The sequence below is a fragment of the Callorhinchus milii genome, unplaced genomic scaffold (assembly GCF_018977255.1).
Source record: "Callorhinchus milii isolate IMCB2004 unplaced genomic scaffold, IMCB_Cmil_1.0 Scaffold10, whole genome shotgun sequence".
In the NCBI taxonomy this organism is placed as follows: Eukaryota; Metazoa; Chordata; class Chondrichthyes; order Chimaeriformes; family Callorhinchidae; genus Callorhinchus; species Callorhinchus milii.
The window spans coordinates 16413381-16429013 of NW_024704751.1; the positions used below are offsets into that span (position 1 = coordinate 16413381).

Consider the following 15633-nt stretch of genomic DNA (forward strand, 5'->3'; position numbering starts at 1 on the left):
TGGGTGTGTTACATTATCGGAGGCATCGGTTGAGATGTTAAAACCGAGGTCGCGTCAGCCTGTTCAGATGGACGTTAAAAGTTCCTGTGACACTAAAGAGAAGGGAGTTTCTTTTTCTTAGTGTCCTGGCCAACAATCCCCCAAATAACATTGGTCATTCGTTTCATATCTGTTTGTGAAACATTGCTATGTGCAAATTGGCTGCCCCGTTCACCCACAAATAGTCAGTCCACAACAAATCCTGTGAAGTGTTTTAGGATGTCCTCCTGAAAGGCGCTGTACCAGATGAGTTGCTGCCTTGTGTATAAGAACATTGATGTAGTGGAGTAAATGACATGAGTAAAAGAGCATTTATTAAGGAGAGAAAGTTCTTTAGTTGAGTTTGGAGTGTTGCTCTATAAATGGAGAACGCAAAGAACTGTTATCAGCACATCAGCACATCTCTATTTAGGTTATTTGAATAATAACGAGAATGAAAGCTAGAGTGCAAGCGGGAGGATAAGACTGTGTGTACCCACAGCAGGACAAGAGGCTGAAGGATTAGAGATGTGAGGGGCCAATTCAGGACAGACACCAGGAAGTATTTATTTACACAGAAGGTAAGTAATGACTGGTGTTGGGTTCTGGGCAATGAACAGAATAAGAATACTTATTCTTTATACCCTGCTTTAATTAAGGACCCAAGAACAGAGGAACCAAAGACACTCAGCAACCCATGCTTTGAAAATGTCTTTACTTAATAAGAAATGTAAAGTTTGTTAGTTCAATTATCACAAATACAACAGACGAATCAATATCATAGACAAGCGTCCATATTCAAAGTAACAGAATCAATAGTTGGTCACCATAAATCATTCAAATCTTTGCTTCTTTGGTAGTCAGTTGATAAATTCACAAACAGTAGGCAAATATCTTGCATCAGACGAAAAGTCTCTTGCTTCAGACCAGAAAAGTCTTGCTTGGGGTTTGTTAATTACAAGTCAAAGTTGAATCTTCAATGTTGCTCAGGGAGACTGAGAAGTTTAGACCTGCAGGAGTGAAGATGTTGACAGGAGCCAAAGAGTTTGGCTTCTGTCTTGTCCACATTCAGCTGCAGGAAGTTTGCACTCATCCAGGCTCTGATGTCTGCCAGACAAGCTGATAGAACATCGGTGGACCTGGAGTCGATGCTGGAGGAAGCAAAGAAGATTTGTGTGTCATCCGCATACATGTGGAAGTTAAACCCATGTCTGCGGATGACATCTCCCAAAAGGGAATATATAGATGAGGAAAAGATGGGTCCGAGGATGAAGCCCTGGGGTACCCCGTAGGTGAACAGGCGAGGCCGGAGGAAAAAACATTTGTTGAGATGAAGTGGAGGCAGTTGGTTGAATTGGACTCAAACCATGAGAGTGTGGATCCACTAAGGTGGATGAGGGAGGAGAGGAGGGTGGAGGAGGATGGTGTAGTCAACTGTGTTGAACGCGGCAGAGAGATCCAGGAGGACAAAGAGGCAGTGGGAGCCCTGTTCGCAGATAGAGAGGATGTCATTTGTGACTTTGGCAAGCGCTGTCTCTGTGCTTTGGGCAATCAGGGCGAAAACCAGACTGTCAGGGCTCGAGGGAGTGGAGGGAGAGGTGTGACCGAAGTTGACCTGCAACAATACGTTCCAGGACTTTAGCAAGGAAGGGTAGGTTGGAAATGGGACAGTAGTGTGAGAGGTAGAGGGATTGCAGGTGTTTTTGTTTGAGGAGGTGTGATAACAACGGTTTTCAGGGTGAGTGGAACAGAGCCTGAGGAGAGAGACTGGTTCACTGTGTCGACCAGTAGTTGAGAAGGAGGACGGACAAATGGGGGCAAAGGAGTGTAAGGAGTGGAAAGCGGCAGGAGCCATAGCGGAGGAAGAAGGCAGTGTGAATGGTCTGGTGGGATGGAAGTGGACATGGGTGGGGAGGACGATGCAGCCAAGCAGATGTTTTGAATCTTTGAGGCAAAGAAATCTAGGAGTTCTTCACGATTGAATTCAACACAAACACAAATTTGTGATGAAGAGACATCTTCAACAAACTTCAGTTGTCATAAACACGTCTCTTGACATTTTTCTAGCCTACCTCATAATTTTTAACCATTAATCAAAATGATGCTTTCGACTACATGGGTTAACATATTCACAATTACAGTTATGAAGTGGGATCGCAACAATGGCACGAGTTACCAGGAAAGGGGTTGGGGGCAGTATTGCTGAGACTCGGTTAAGCAACAGCTTGGGAAGTCTAGGGCTTAGGGTATATTCTGAAGAATGAAGACAAATGGGTAGATACGTCTTCGCCTGAGCTTTTCCTACCTGCTTTGCCATCTCAGCTCAGATAGTAACAACGGGAAAATGTATACACAGTCACTGCCCCGAGCTCTAAGCTGGAAACCTCTTTATCACTGTTTTGTTGTTGATTTGTGATCCTATCTGAGGCTCACTATCAGACTGCAGCAATGTCCTGCCCAACAATCCCCCCAAATAAAAAGAAATTGTTCATTTATTTTTCCATGGCTGTTGTGGGATGTTGCTGTGCGCAAACTGGCTCACTGCATTTTGCCCACAAAGGTACAGTCACTGCACTTTACAGCGTATGCTGGCAATCGCTTTGAGACGTCTTGATGACGTGATAAGACACTGTATCAAAGGCATGGATTATTATCAAACTGTATGGGAAGGCACTTGAGGATTATTGCAGTCTCCAGACTATGCGTGGCTCAATTGCTACAGCTCAGTTGGTGAACAGGAAATGATCTGAGCGCGTGGGTGCAGAGAGCAGAGCTGAGGCAGCCCACAGAGAAATACTGCCGCTCAGAGCAGAGGCCTACTCCATACTGGTGTCGGCCACAGCCAGGCCTATAACTCGTGCAAGCTTCCAGGTCAGGCTATCACATCAGTTCTTCACCACCCCTGTAAATGACTCCAGCAATGCAAACATTCAGCTAATATTTTGAAGCATGCTTTTTGCTCAAACATCTGCATCTGAGTCTTGGAACTAAGGTCTCAAGACCCTCCTCTTTGACCGTGCCTTCTCAACCTGGGTTCTCACACATGAAAAAGTTTTAACATTTATTTGGAGTTCTCAGATGTAGATATGATTTTCAACTCACTCCAAATTTTGGATAAATCCAGTTTTAATCCAGTTCTTAAAAAAAAGTCTTCCAAATTAAACCTGAATTTAAGAATGTTGAAACCATTGCCTTATGGAGATATAGCTATTTCGATCTCACCACAAGAACGTTCGTTCCATTAGACAGGCTCCTGGGAGGGAGATGGTGCATTATTCATGAGCTAGTTTTTCAAATGAGACGTAACTTAACGGTGATCTGGGAGGGTAAGAGAGAGATAGGTATTTGGGAAGTCGAGAGAAATGGAATTAAAAGGTCTCAAGACCCTCCTCTTCGACCACGCTTTTGGTCACCCTCCTTCCCCCAGCCTCCCTACCCTCCACCCCTCCTGATTCCCAACTCCAACTCTAGTGTGGATCCTTGACCATCCCGCACCTTGGGATGTGAAAAGCGCAATACAAATTTGTTGTTATTGCCATGTTCTCGGTGACTGGCAGTGCAGGCTGGATGGGCTGAATGGCCTTCTGTTTCGCTCTTGCCACTTGGAGACTAGCTGCTACACCTGACGGTGGCACCAACACATGTATCTTTAAATAATTGAAAATGACATGTGCTAAATCAGTTGCCGTAGCAGGGTGGCAATCCCCTGACCTTTGCCTCTTTCATTCAATGTTGTATGTGGAGGAGTGCCAGGTTAGACCTCCCAATCATCATCAACGGGAAAGGCAGGAACCAGCTCCCACCCAACATATTTGTGACCGTGTTGTTGGGGCGTTGTCAATTGGTCTTTCGGTTCCAGAGCTGGTGCAGTGTAGAATTAGCGTACAGTCAAGGGTTGGTGTAGTTCAGACCCGGGTTTGTGTGACAGTTGTTTTGAGGCACACTGAGAGGTCTTGTCTGCATTGACAGCTGCTGACTGACTTGCCAAATACTGTAGTGTATGTAGCAAAAACAGCACCAACTTCATGCATGAACAGGCAGGCTATTGAGCTCCCCATCCAACTACCCACATTCCATATTTTTACACTTAATAAACCTGAAACCTTTCAATTGGTAGGAACTTGCATTTAGTATTTGAAGAGCAATAACATGAGAGAGTTGGGGAAAGAGCGGGGAATTGCAATTGTGGTTAGTTCCACTGCATCTAGCACCTGCAGAGGCTCCACGAGCCAAGGACTTCTTCCTCTGCTGATTAAATTCTTGCCTGTATGTCACGGGGGATGAGGGGACATCAGTTATTCTATATATGTACAAACCCTCCCCCCCACGATTCCGATTCCAGTAACTAGTTGGTAGCTGTAACTCAGTTACGCTCCACATTATTCTTATCCATTAATAAAAAGTGCACCATACATGTCGTTTATAATAATAACAATCCTTGCATTTGATATAGCCCCTTATCATGTCGTGGAGTTCTGTAGCTCAGTGGTTAGAGCACTCGCTTTGCAAGCGAGAGACCTGAGTTCAATTCCAGGCAGAGGGCGAAACCTTGGGCAAGTTTCCTTACTCCACACAGAGCCTAATAATAATTCCTCCAAAACCAAAAACAATAATAAATTGGTCATTTTCAATCTACGACTGTTTGTGGAACATTGCTGTGCGCAATTGGCTGCCGCGTTCGCCCACAAATATACAGTCAATTCACTTTACAGTGTGTTCTGTGAAGCGCTTTGGGACGTCCTCCCGACGTGAAGAGCGCTATATCAAATGCAAGGATTATTATTTTATTATGTCTTCAAGATGTGTCAGAGCGCTTCAAAGAACATATTGTAAATTGAATTGACTCCATATTTTGTGGGTGAAACGCTGCATCCAATTGCACACAGTATTGTCCCACAAACAGTCCCGGATCGAGTGACTAAATAATTATTTATTTATTTATTTATTTTCGGAGGGATTATTACCCCAGAAAAGTGATCCGCCAAATCACCGAACAACCGGGTTCCTGTTTACTGTGAGGGTAAATAGAGACGCGGGGAGTAAGGAAACTTGCCCAACATTTTTACCCGGTTGGGAATCGAACCCGGGTCCTCTCGCTTGCGAGGCGAATGCTCCGTTTGGGATATTTAAACCTTTCTGGATCCGTGTGCACGCTCACCCTAAACGAAAATCCTGCGAAGTGCTTTGAGACGTTCCCCTCCCGAGGTTTAAGGCGTCATATCAAACAAAAGGTCATTCATTGTTTGAATCCGAAGCCATCTTTAGACATTCCTGGTGGGGGTAGGTTTAGCAATCGAAAGGATGCTGTGGGTGGGGGCGAGGGGGGGGGGGAATATATATATTATAATTCAAATAAAAATTGTAAGCGCTGCATAAATAAATGCGAGTTGCAAAGATATTTGAGAGTGACTGTAATTGATATCAGGAAATCCCTCTGGAGGGTGTGTGTGTGGGGTGGGGGGGTGGGGGGGGAGAGGTGTGTGTGTGGGGTGTGTGTGTGTGTGGGGGGGGAGGTGTGTGTGTGGGGTGGGGGAGGTGTGTGTGGGGGGGAGAGGTGGGTGTGTGGGTGTGTGGGGTGGGGTGGGGGAGAGTGAATGAGGCAGTGTGTGAGGGTACGTGTGATGGGGGTGGGGTGGGGTGGGGAGCCCATGTGTGTGGGGAGAACGAGTGGGACGGTGTGTGTGTGAGAGGGTGAGAGACTCCCGACAACCGCACACACAGACATGTTGGCGACAATGTTGCAGTTGCTGCGACACATTGTATCGGGAGGGGCGGCGGCGGCGGCAACTTTGTAGCGAAGCGGGAGTCTGACAGCCTGTGATCCGCGAGATGGGGCGTCTGTCCCCGGGTGTGGGTGTGTGTGTGTGGGGGGGGAGGTGTGTATGTGTGTGTGTGTGTGGGGGGGAGGTGTGTGTGGGGGTGTGTGTGTGGGTGTGTGTGTGTGTTGGGGGGAGGTGTGTGTGTGTGTGTGTGTGTGTGTGGGGGGGGAGGTGTGTATGTGTGTGTGTGGGTGTGTATGTGGGTGTGTGTGTGGGGGGGGGGGAGATGTGTATGTGGGTGTGGGTGTGTGTGTGGGGGGGGGGGGGGAGGTGTGTGTGTGTGTTGGGGGGGTGGGGGGGGAGATGTGCCCATCCCCCCGGGGGGGGTGGGGATGTTTGTGTCTCAGGCTCTGCCCCATTCCCCGGCGCCGCCCACGTGTCCGGGGCTGTGACCAATGCGGGCGGGGACGGACGGACGGATGGACGGGGGGGAGGGGGAGTGAGTGAGTGAGGGAGGGAGGGAGGGGGGAGAGGGGGGGGCGAGGCTGGTTCAAACCGGTTTGTTCCTCAGTGAAGCTGCGACCGACCGACCGACTGACACCGCACACGGAGACACCCCGAGCAGAGCAGAGCAGAGCCGCACAGCGTCGCAATGCCTAAGAAGGTGAGTGCGGACCCGGTGCCGGTGTTCAAAAAAGGTTTTTTTTTGCGCGAGTGTATGTGTCGTGTATGTGCGAGTGCGTGTGTTCTGTATGTGTGCGAGTGTATGTGTTGTATGTGCGCGAGTGCATGTGTTCTGTGTGTGTTTTGTATGCGCGAGTGCATGTGTTCTGTATGTGCGAGTGCATGTGTTCTGTATGTGTTTTGCATGTGCGAGTGCATGTGTTCTGTATGTGTTTTGCATGTGCGAGTGCATGTGTTCTGTATGTGTTTTGCATGTGCGAGTGCATGTGTTCTGTATGTGTTTTGCATGTGCGAGTGCATGTGTTCTGTGTGCGAGTGCATGTGTTGTGTATGTGCGAGTGTATGTTCTGTGTGTGCGAGTGCATGTGTTCTGTGTGCGCGAGTGCATGTGTTCTGTGTGTGCGAGTGCATGTGTTCTGTGTGCGCGAGTGTATGTGTTTTGTATGTGCGAGTGCATGTGTTGTGTGTGCGAGTGTATGTTTTGTGTCTGTGCAAAAATATATTTATTTGTTTGTTTGTTAAACGGATCTCTTTTGTTACCCTTTTTTTTCGGGGGGTGTGTGGGGGCTTTCGTTGGTTTATTTTTACGGGGTTCGTACCCCGAAATATATATATATATGTGTGTGTGTGTGAGAGAGAGAGAGAGAGAGAGCGCGCGCGCTCCCGCTCTTTTTGGCGCGGGCACGAGCCCCAGAAAAAAAGGCGGGAGAGTGGGAGCGCGCGCGGCGCTCAATAAAATCGGGTGAAAAAGAAAAGGAGAGAGAAGAAGAAGAAAAATAAAAGAAAAGGCGTCGTTTCCCCCTCAAACCCCCGGGACCGCACCGTATTACCGACTCGTTATTACACCGTCACTTAAAAGTTAGTTGAGAGAAAGTCAGTCGATGAACTCAAATCTGCCTTAAGTTTCAAAAAAAAATTATATGTGTATATATATATATATATGTGTATATTTCTGTACGTTGTGTGATTCAAACGCAGTATTTTGCCCGTTTTTTGGGGCTCAGGAAAAAAAAATTAAAAAATAATAAGTTTCGAAGGGAATTGGGGGCAAAATATTTTTGCCTCAGTGTCTTCATCTCCGGGCGGGGAGACGACTTGAGACCGTGGCGCCTTTTCTGAGGTTCCGCTCTGATTGATTCTCGGAGGGGTTGTCGGGGGTATTTCCCCCCTTCCCCCCACCCCCCACCCCCCACCCCACGTAAAGAGAACTTCTTGAGGTTATTTTTTTTTTTAGGCGGGAGATGTTTAATCCGACCTCACCAAACCCTCGACGCGTTTCCTCACTCCGTGCCTCGGTTTTTGACCGGCAATAAGTAGTTTGGGTGACTGACACTCCCCCCCCCGGGGGGTAATGATCTAAGATGAATAATAATAATTTGGTCACTCAATCCCTGTTGGGACGCTGCTGTGCGCAATCCGCTGAGGCGTTTTGCCCACAAAATACACAGTCGATTTACTTTGCAGTATATTCTGTGAAGCGCTTTGCGTCGTCTCGAACAGGCGCTCGATCAAGTGCAAGGATTACTATTATTTCAGTCTGCATTTGTTTGCGATCCCGGAATGGGTGATGTTTCAAGACCATTGGTGAGAGAGAAAAGACACCCTTGAATGTGAACGGAGTTTGTTTTTGTTTAAAACACTTTATCCCACAACCTTTTTAGATGCAGCTCCAAAAGTGGGAGGACATAGAGCAGGAGGGAGTTGGCGTTTCACCTCAGATACTGACTTGACTTTTTGTAAATAAAAAAGACTTACAACCTCTTACGATTCGGTTATTTTTGATGGTGAACATTAGGTGCCGAGTGTATCCGGCCATGTTGGGTTCTTGCAGGCGTTTCCAGTGTGTGATTTCCGGACCGTTACAAATAAGCCTCTCAAACTTTTAGTCCGAGCCTTGTGTTCTTCCTGGTTAGCAATTCGTTAGGAGGAAACTTTCCCCCCAAAAGTTAGTCGCCTGTGCCAGCCATGATGTTTGTAATCTGTTTCTGACACTTCTCTTTCGCCTGACGCTAAACACCCGAGTGCTACTTTATTTCCTGCTTTGTGTTTTCTCTCATCTCACGGTGTTGAAACATTGTTATTGGATAGTAAGGCATCGAGTTACAGTGTAACCCGAGCGATCATACGTAAAGCGTTAATTAAGAGCACTGCGCATATTATAATTTCTATTTTGCATTCCCGAGGAAAACGCGTGAATCGAAAGTGAGAAAGAACGCTTGTGGCTAACTGATAAAATGTCCACATGTCCTGTGTCGTAATCGACTCCACTTTGTGAGCAGGTGTTGGAAGCGCTGATCTCTTCAGAAGTACAGCGCCTCTAAGGAAACTTCGATGACTTTGGTGAATTTAGAATTTGCTGAATGTGTCAACGGCCACTTAACACTCTCAGGACCTCTGTCTTGCCCGTAGTCAGTGCTTTTAATGCTGTAATTTCTCAAATATTCAACAGGAAGCTTAGCTTGATATAAAGTCTGTGTCTATCTGTCTCCTTATGAGGTGTTCTACAGTGTTAGCGAAGCTTACTTTACACGGAGTGAGTTGTGAGCCTGTGTGCTACGGCGCGAAGGGTAGAATCTGTGGGCTATCAAAAATAATCTGCTCACTGCCCCTTTTAAGGAAAATGAAATAATTATTTTTGACGATTAACACTTAAACACCACAGCTCAGTTGAGGCAAAAAAGGTGCATTCGGTTCGCTTTTGGCACCATTTTCAATTGCGATGGAGGTGGGAACCTCGCAGCGCTGGGGGATATAACTGGCTACGTTTTTCAAGAGTGAAACAGCCGTTGGTTGAAAAGAAATTGCCATCCTCGGTGACTGTTTAAAGCAATGCTTTACTGTCACTCTGGAGAGTGCTCTGGGCTGGTCTTCCTCCTATCACCACTAAATAAAATATTTGTACTCTGGTATTTATTCACTTGATCTCTCTCACTCACTCTGCCCTAAAAATTTTGCTTGGAAGCCCTGCTTCTTCTGTCCTTCTGGAGATGACTTGAGCTGTGTAGCGCTGTACAGTGTCGCACCTCTGGTGAGTTAGCAGAGCTGACACGTGGGTGTCTTGTGAAAGAAGCACTGAGGATTCAATTAGTTCATCTGATTAAAGCAAGAAGAGAATTATGACGGGTAATAATGGCAGAGGGGCTCAAACGGAGTGCAACCATGAAATCAGAGAGTTAGAAAATTAAAATATTTCTTTACACAGAGGGTTGTGAGAATGTCCTTGAAGGTGGTGCGGGGTAAATTTATTGGGATGTTTTAAAGCCAGGTGGACAAATACCCCATGAGTAAAGGGTATTAAGGGGATATGGAAAAAAAAATAAACTGCTTGATGGCTTCCTTCTGATCCTTTGATGGCAATGAAGCACAGAGCAGGAGTCGGCTGTTGGGGTGCAAAAAGTGTGGGGGGATGGTGCTATGATAATTTTTCTCCTGATTCATTCACTGACTTGCCAGGAGCACAGATCGGGTGTGGTATCTTTGGATACCTTTTCCCTCCACTGAATCCTGTGTTTAATACAATTCAAAATTACATTTGTGTGATGCCTTTTACGTCGGGAGGATCAGGCGCTGGATGGCATAGGGATGCACAATGTAATTATAAGTAATAGAGGAGGTTTCTGGTATATGCACTGCTTCTGCTATGAGTGTACAGTGCGGAAGGTGTTATTCTTCAGAGTGGATTTCATCGGGGGGGGTGTCCGGCTAACACCGTTTATTGCAAAAGTCAAATGTTACAAGCATTTTTTTAAAAATTGTTAAAGAAACAAGATTGATACGTTAAAATAATAACTATTTCATGTCTAAACCAAACTGTGAAACATATATAAACATAGACACAAGGTATTTACTGACCGGATTCACAGTGAGGAGGAAAATAGCCGACGTGGGTGTTTTCTAACAAATTTATCTAAAACTTGGATCAACCTCGATGTTCATAAACATTTGACATCTATTTGAATTTTCCACTGGCTGTAATAATGCTCAAGCCATCATCATTAGAGACATCAGCACATTTTTAAAAAAAAACGAATTAATGACTCTTTGGTTCTCTGCCTCCATTGGAGTCTCTTTGTTTCCCTGTCAATGTTGCAAATAGACGTTGGCTCCGACACACAGAGAAGGAAATCCAGAGGTTTGTTTTAGTTACAACTTTTGAGTTTCCTATTGTCGATAATAATGTCAATATAGCGGCATTGTTGACGATGGGAAATTCCAAAAAGACTTTTTAAATGAAAAGAAACGGCCTCTCTGCATCCGTCAGAGTCTCCGCCGGTCCCTGTCGCTCGCTGATTGAGGAGCCCGGCCTCATTGGACAGCGGAAAAAGTGGGTGACTCAAATCTGATTGAGGATGCCGCTACTAGGTGTGGGGACTTTATTTCTGCGCTTCCATTGATCTTTAAAACATGATCAAAGGTCAAGAAGCTCTTTGGAACTTTTCTGCTTGAGAGAGACACTGTTTAAAACTAAAGTAAATACTTTGCTCTTTGGGGTCTGTTGGCCCCTTTCGGCCCCCATCCCCTGCCCTCTGTTTATCCCGTTAATTGTTCTGCACAAGGTGAGGAAGATCCTCATGTGGGGATCGGTTTGGGTTTGTGGCAAAGGTGCGGTCAGTGAATTTGACATCATAACCTGCATCACAGGCGGTCACTGTCCTGGCTCTTCGTTGAACATGTGGATGTTTCGGACATTCACTAACTCTCTGCTTTTTTTTGTTCCAGGATGAAAGCAAGGGGGATAGCGCAACTGTAAGTTATCTTCCCTCTCTCCTGTTCACTAATAAATATTTTCATTAATTCTCATCAGTAAATGATGAAATTCGTTAATACGTTGTATATTTGATTTTTTTTGTTTAAACGATGGATTTTACTGATGATGTTTTGTTGTTGCATTACAGACATTACAAATAACACTGCGACCCCGGAAGGTAGGTGTGCAATATTTGTAACAGTAGCTGCCCTGTGTGATGGGGAGGGGGATCATTCAGCCATACAGGACAGGTAGGGTTTGGGATCAAGCCTGGGAATGCGCTGTTTCCTAACCTAAGAGTGGCTGTGAGGTGCAGTGAGGCCTTCTGGCCTCCATTTTGCTTTGCTGAACAGCTCTTGAGCGCGGTGGACAGAGATTTGTAGAGGAGGAGAATTTGGCTGTGAATTCTTTCCTATACAAAAAAGGTGGATTTGGATCCTAATCCTGATGTTCCTTTTGGGATTTCAAACCCTGGTTCCAGTTTAGTAGAGCATTGGAATGATTGTCTCTTGAGTATCAGGACCAAGGAATTAATTCCCCGCACTGCTATTGGAAAATAGTATCTTTCTAACTTTTGTTTTTAATCTACCATTAGCGAAAAAATGTCCCAGAAGAGAAGCCTAAACCCAAGAAGGCTGCCCCCAAGGTGAGTCTTTTCTTGAATCTCTCGGAAAAACTGTAGTAGTCTTTGTTCTCGGCAAAATGTTTGATGTGCCTTGCCTATTTGTAGGCGGTCTTTGTGAATGTGCAGGTGTTAGCGCTCACACCAGCTGTAATCCCTGCTGGATTTGTGTTTGGGTACCACAGCCCTAGTGTTCCTTTGCCCTTATTTCAAGTCCAATGTCAGGCTGTAGCCTCCCTGGTGTAGGCGCCTTCACTAATCAACACTGATGCCAGCGAAGCTCTGGCTCAGATTAGGGTGGATTCCAGTCTGAGAATTGTCTTACCTCATATGATTGAGAGGTAGCTTCTGACTTTTGGGAAGCCCTCCACTGGGATCCGAGTTCAGTCTTCGCTCATTCCAACATTGCTGGGGGGAGCTTTGCGCTGCTGGATGAGGCATTGAGACACTGAACTAAGTTTGCCAATGGACGACTTCCAATACATTGTTTGCAAGAAGAACAGAAGGAGTGTTTTGGGCAATATTTCACCCCTCATCCAAATTCACCAAGCAATGTTTAATCTGCCTTGTCTCTGTGCAAGCATTGTTGGAGTCGATTTAGCTATCCATTTGCCTACATCCCTGCTCGTCCGAGTAATTCATTGTGTATCGGCCTGGCTCTGTCGCTGGCACTCTGAGTTAGACCTTTGTGGGTTTAACCCCCACTTCAGCCCATTGTGTCACAATTCTTGCTCCCCACCTCCAAGCTATTTGGATCAGAGGTTAAACTGAGGTCCTTTCTGTGCCTGTTTACGTAGGTGTTAAAGATCCCACGGCACGATTCCAAAAGAGAAGGAATTTATCCCAGTGCCAACAATCCCCTAAATAAAATTGGTCATTCCATGGCTATTTATAGGACATTGCTGTTTGTTTGGCCACAAAATACAATTGCCAATTTAGTGTCCTGTGAAATACTTTTTGAGGCCTCTTAATAAAACAAGGCGCTAAATCAAAATCAGGAATTAATTATAATTATTTCACAGTTATTGCCATTTCAGAGTTGAGTTCAGTAATTCCATTTAGAAACTACTTTTCCCAACAGAAAACGGTGAAGGCTAAAGGATCCAAGGCCAAGAAAGGCAAAGAAGATCCCGAGACAGACAAGGAGTCTGGAACTCCACTTGCTGAAAATGGTGAAAATAAAGAGGTACTGCACCGTAACACTTAAGTCGCATCTCTCTCTCCCTCTCCCTTCACGCCCCCTCCCCCCAGTCCTCATAAAGCTCTGGATCTCACCCAAAATTCTAGGGTTTTCTCCTTCCTGTCTTTAAAAACAAGATGTTAAAAAAAAATACATCTTTGACCAAAAGTTTAACAATTCCCTCGAGCCCCTCCCAGCCTAGAGATTCCCCGGCATCTCTGTGAAGCGATCATCCTACAGAACGGGTTACTATGGAAAGTAAAATAAATCACTTTGTTTTTCAGGCCTAGAGCAGTTGCTGGTGACGGAGATGGGATGGGAAGTAAAGAAAATGCCATCCCTGATTCCGATGAGTTTGTGTACCTCTTGCAACTTGTACAGTTGAAAGAATATTTTTATCAAGTTTTATAAACGCAACTTTTCTTTTTAGAGTTTTGAGTGGGCAGCAACCAAGCGTACCGATGCTGTGTACGCACTTTACTTTCGAGGGAGGGGGGCTTTTGTGTAGACAAGTGAAAACCCTGAGCTCAATTCTTGTCTCTTTCCCTCCTGCCACCCCGTATACACAACAAATTGTAACTGCTCTGACCACATTGTCGGGTGATTTTTGTCAGTAAAGTCTTTAGTTCTTGAGTAATGTTCTGACACTCTCAGCATGAAGTGTTCCTACCCTCACTCCACACGTTTAAGAAAATTGAAAATGTAAATTTTATGATTTTTTTTTTAATTGTACTGTTTGAAAAGAAATTGTAAAAATATATTCTTGTTGGAATTGTTTTGAGGCTGATGGATTTTTTTAAAGATAAGATCGTATGCTGAATATCCCCATGGTATTTTGGATTTGCTTACCTTAATAAAGTTGGATACTGTTCTGCTTGGACATGGGGCTTTTAGTCTTCTTTTTGTTGTGGAGATTTACTCCAAACTCACTGACTTGTTTATTTTCAGTCGGCCGAAACATAGCAGGGTGGACTTTGAATAGTTTCTCTGTCTCGGTGTTTATGCTTCTAAAAGGCACAGAATCGTGCTGACTGGGCACAAGTGCTGAGTGAGTGATTCTGGATGGCTGTTCTATGGGTGTAGGTATCTCTCTGGCTGGTATCTTACTCGAGTGTTTGAGTTTAGGCCAGAAGTCTGGCTATAGGGAGCATCGTAGCTGAGTTCATTGTTGTCCACGGGTACATTTCCCTTTCCAGCAGGAAGTGACCAGAGAAATTACAGCAAAGCAATATACCATTTGATCCATACGCCCCATGCTGGTGCTCATTCCCCCACGAAAGCTCTACTCAATAACTTGCATTCCTATGCAGGGTAGCATCCCAGAGTACTTGACAGTGGACTGATGCTGAGGGGGGAGGTGACCATAGACACGGTCAAAGAGGAGGGTCTTCGGGCACGACCTGAAGATGGGGAAGGAGGGGGCAGATGGAGAGTTAGAGGAAGAATGTTCCTGATATTGGGTCATATGGCAGAAGGTGGCTACTGATGGTGAAAAAGAGGGCACGAGGGGCAAACAGGAAGCTGAAGATAGTCAAGTGGAGAACAAGCTACTCTTGTCCCATTCCCTTGCTCTATTCCTGATGCTCGTTCCCCACTAGAGCTCTCTTATTCTATGTAGAGAATTCCATGTTCCTGCTATTTTAACGGACAATTATCACAAGGGTGCAAGGGTAAGTACATCTTGACTTGTAAATATTTTCTATTGGAACATTAACTCTCTTGTATATCTACACACATAGATGAGAGGAAAGGTCCTTACAAGTGTGAGACAGGTGGACTATCTGGAGACCAAAGCTGGAACTTTGTTGGTCCTTTTTAGTTCGAGAATGGGTTCTTTGGAAGCGCAGAGAAATTGGTCAGATCGGAATTAATTGCATAGACCACTAGTCAAACCTCATTCGAAAAAATATGTTTAATTTGGGCATAAGTGCCCAATCTGAGGAAGCCTGCACTGCTGGGGCAAAAACTATATTTTGCTCATGAAATATACAGTCAATTCCCTTTATATTCCTTGAAGCGCTATGAGACGTCTCGAAGTCTTGATAAGGCACTATATCAAATGCAAGGATTATTATTAAGATACCAGACACCTAAAGAACAGGGAGTCAGCGCCAGTGATGGTTTGTTCACCTAATACCTGGGATGAATGAGGCTGAGTAAACAGGCTGTAATCCATAGAGCTCAGGAAATTAATTAGAACCTAAGAGTTCGCTAGGCGAAAGAACACCAAGGTCTATCTAGTTCGCCTTCCACCATCCTGGTAGTCGCTTGACGTTTTATGTTCCAAATTATATACTCTATCCCGAGATATTTTTTAGCAGAAATCTATCTAATTTGTTCTTGAAAAAAATATTTTTTGCTTCCACCATCTCTCTGGGGAGCCTGTTCCATAAGTTTACTAGTTGCTCACGAAAGTAGTGTTTCTGAAGATTTGTTCTGAACTTACTCCCCTTCAATCACAGGCTGTGTCCTCTGGTCCTGCTGTTCAGTACAAGATAAAACAGCTTATCATGGTCTACATTATCTATTCCCTTCAGAATCTTAAAAACTATAATATTGCCCTTCAACCTTCTCTAGCATGAACATGCCCAGTTTGTGTAATCACTCATTGTAGTCTAGTTCC

At 45.1% G+C, this 15633-nt stretch overlaps 1 protein-coding gene across 1 annotated transcript; it reads left to right on the plus strand.

The window, feature by feature from the left end:
- Positions 1-6272: 6272 nt before the first annotated feature.
- LOC103179566 (non-histone chromosomal protein HMG-17-like) lies at positions 6273-13890 on the plus strand. Its single transcript, XM_007894924.2, has 6 exons — positions 6273-6441; positions 11181-11207; positions 11357-11386; positions 11804-11854; positions 12912-13016; positions 13295-13890. The coding sequence occupies exons 1-6, from the start codon at positions 6430-6432 to the stop codon at positions 13298-13300; spliced, it is 231 nt and encodes a 76-aa protein (XP_007893115.1). The 5' UTR covers positions 6273-6429; the 3' UTR covers positions 13301-13890.
- Positions 13891-15633: the final 1743 nt, after the last annotated feature.

What these genes read in the sequence shown, in the direction of transcription:
- LOC103179566 (XM_007894924.2), top strand. An exon ending in TAACACTGCGACCCCGGAAG is followed by an intron (nt 11,387 to 11,803) that starts GTAGGTGTGCAA and finishes ATCTACCATTAG; the next exon opens with CGAAAAAATGTCCCAGAAGA. An exon ending in CCAAGAAGGCTGCCCCCAAG is followed by an intron (nt 11,855 to 12,911) that starts GTGAGTCTTTTC and finishes TTTTCCCAACAG; the next exon opens with AAAACGGTGAAGGCTAAAGG.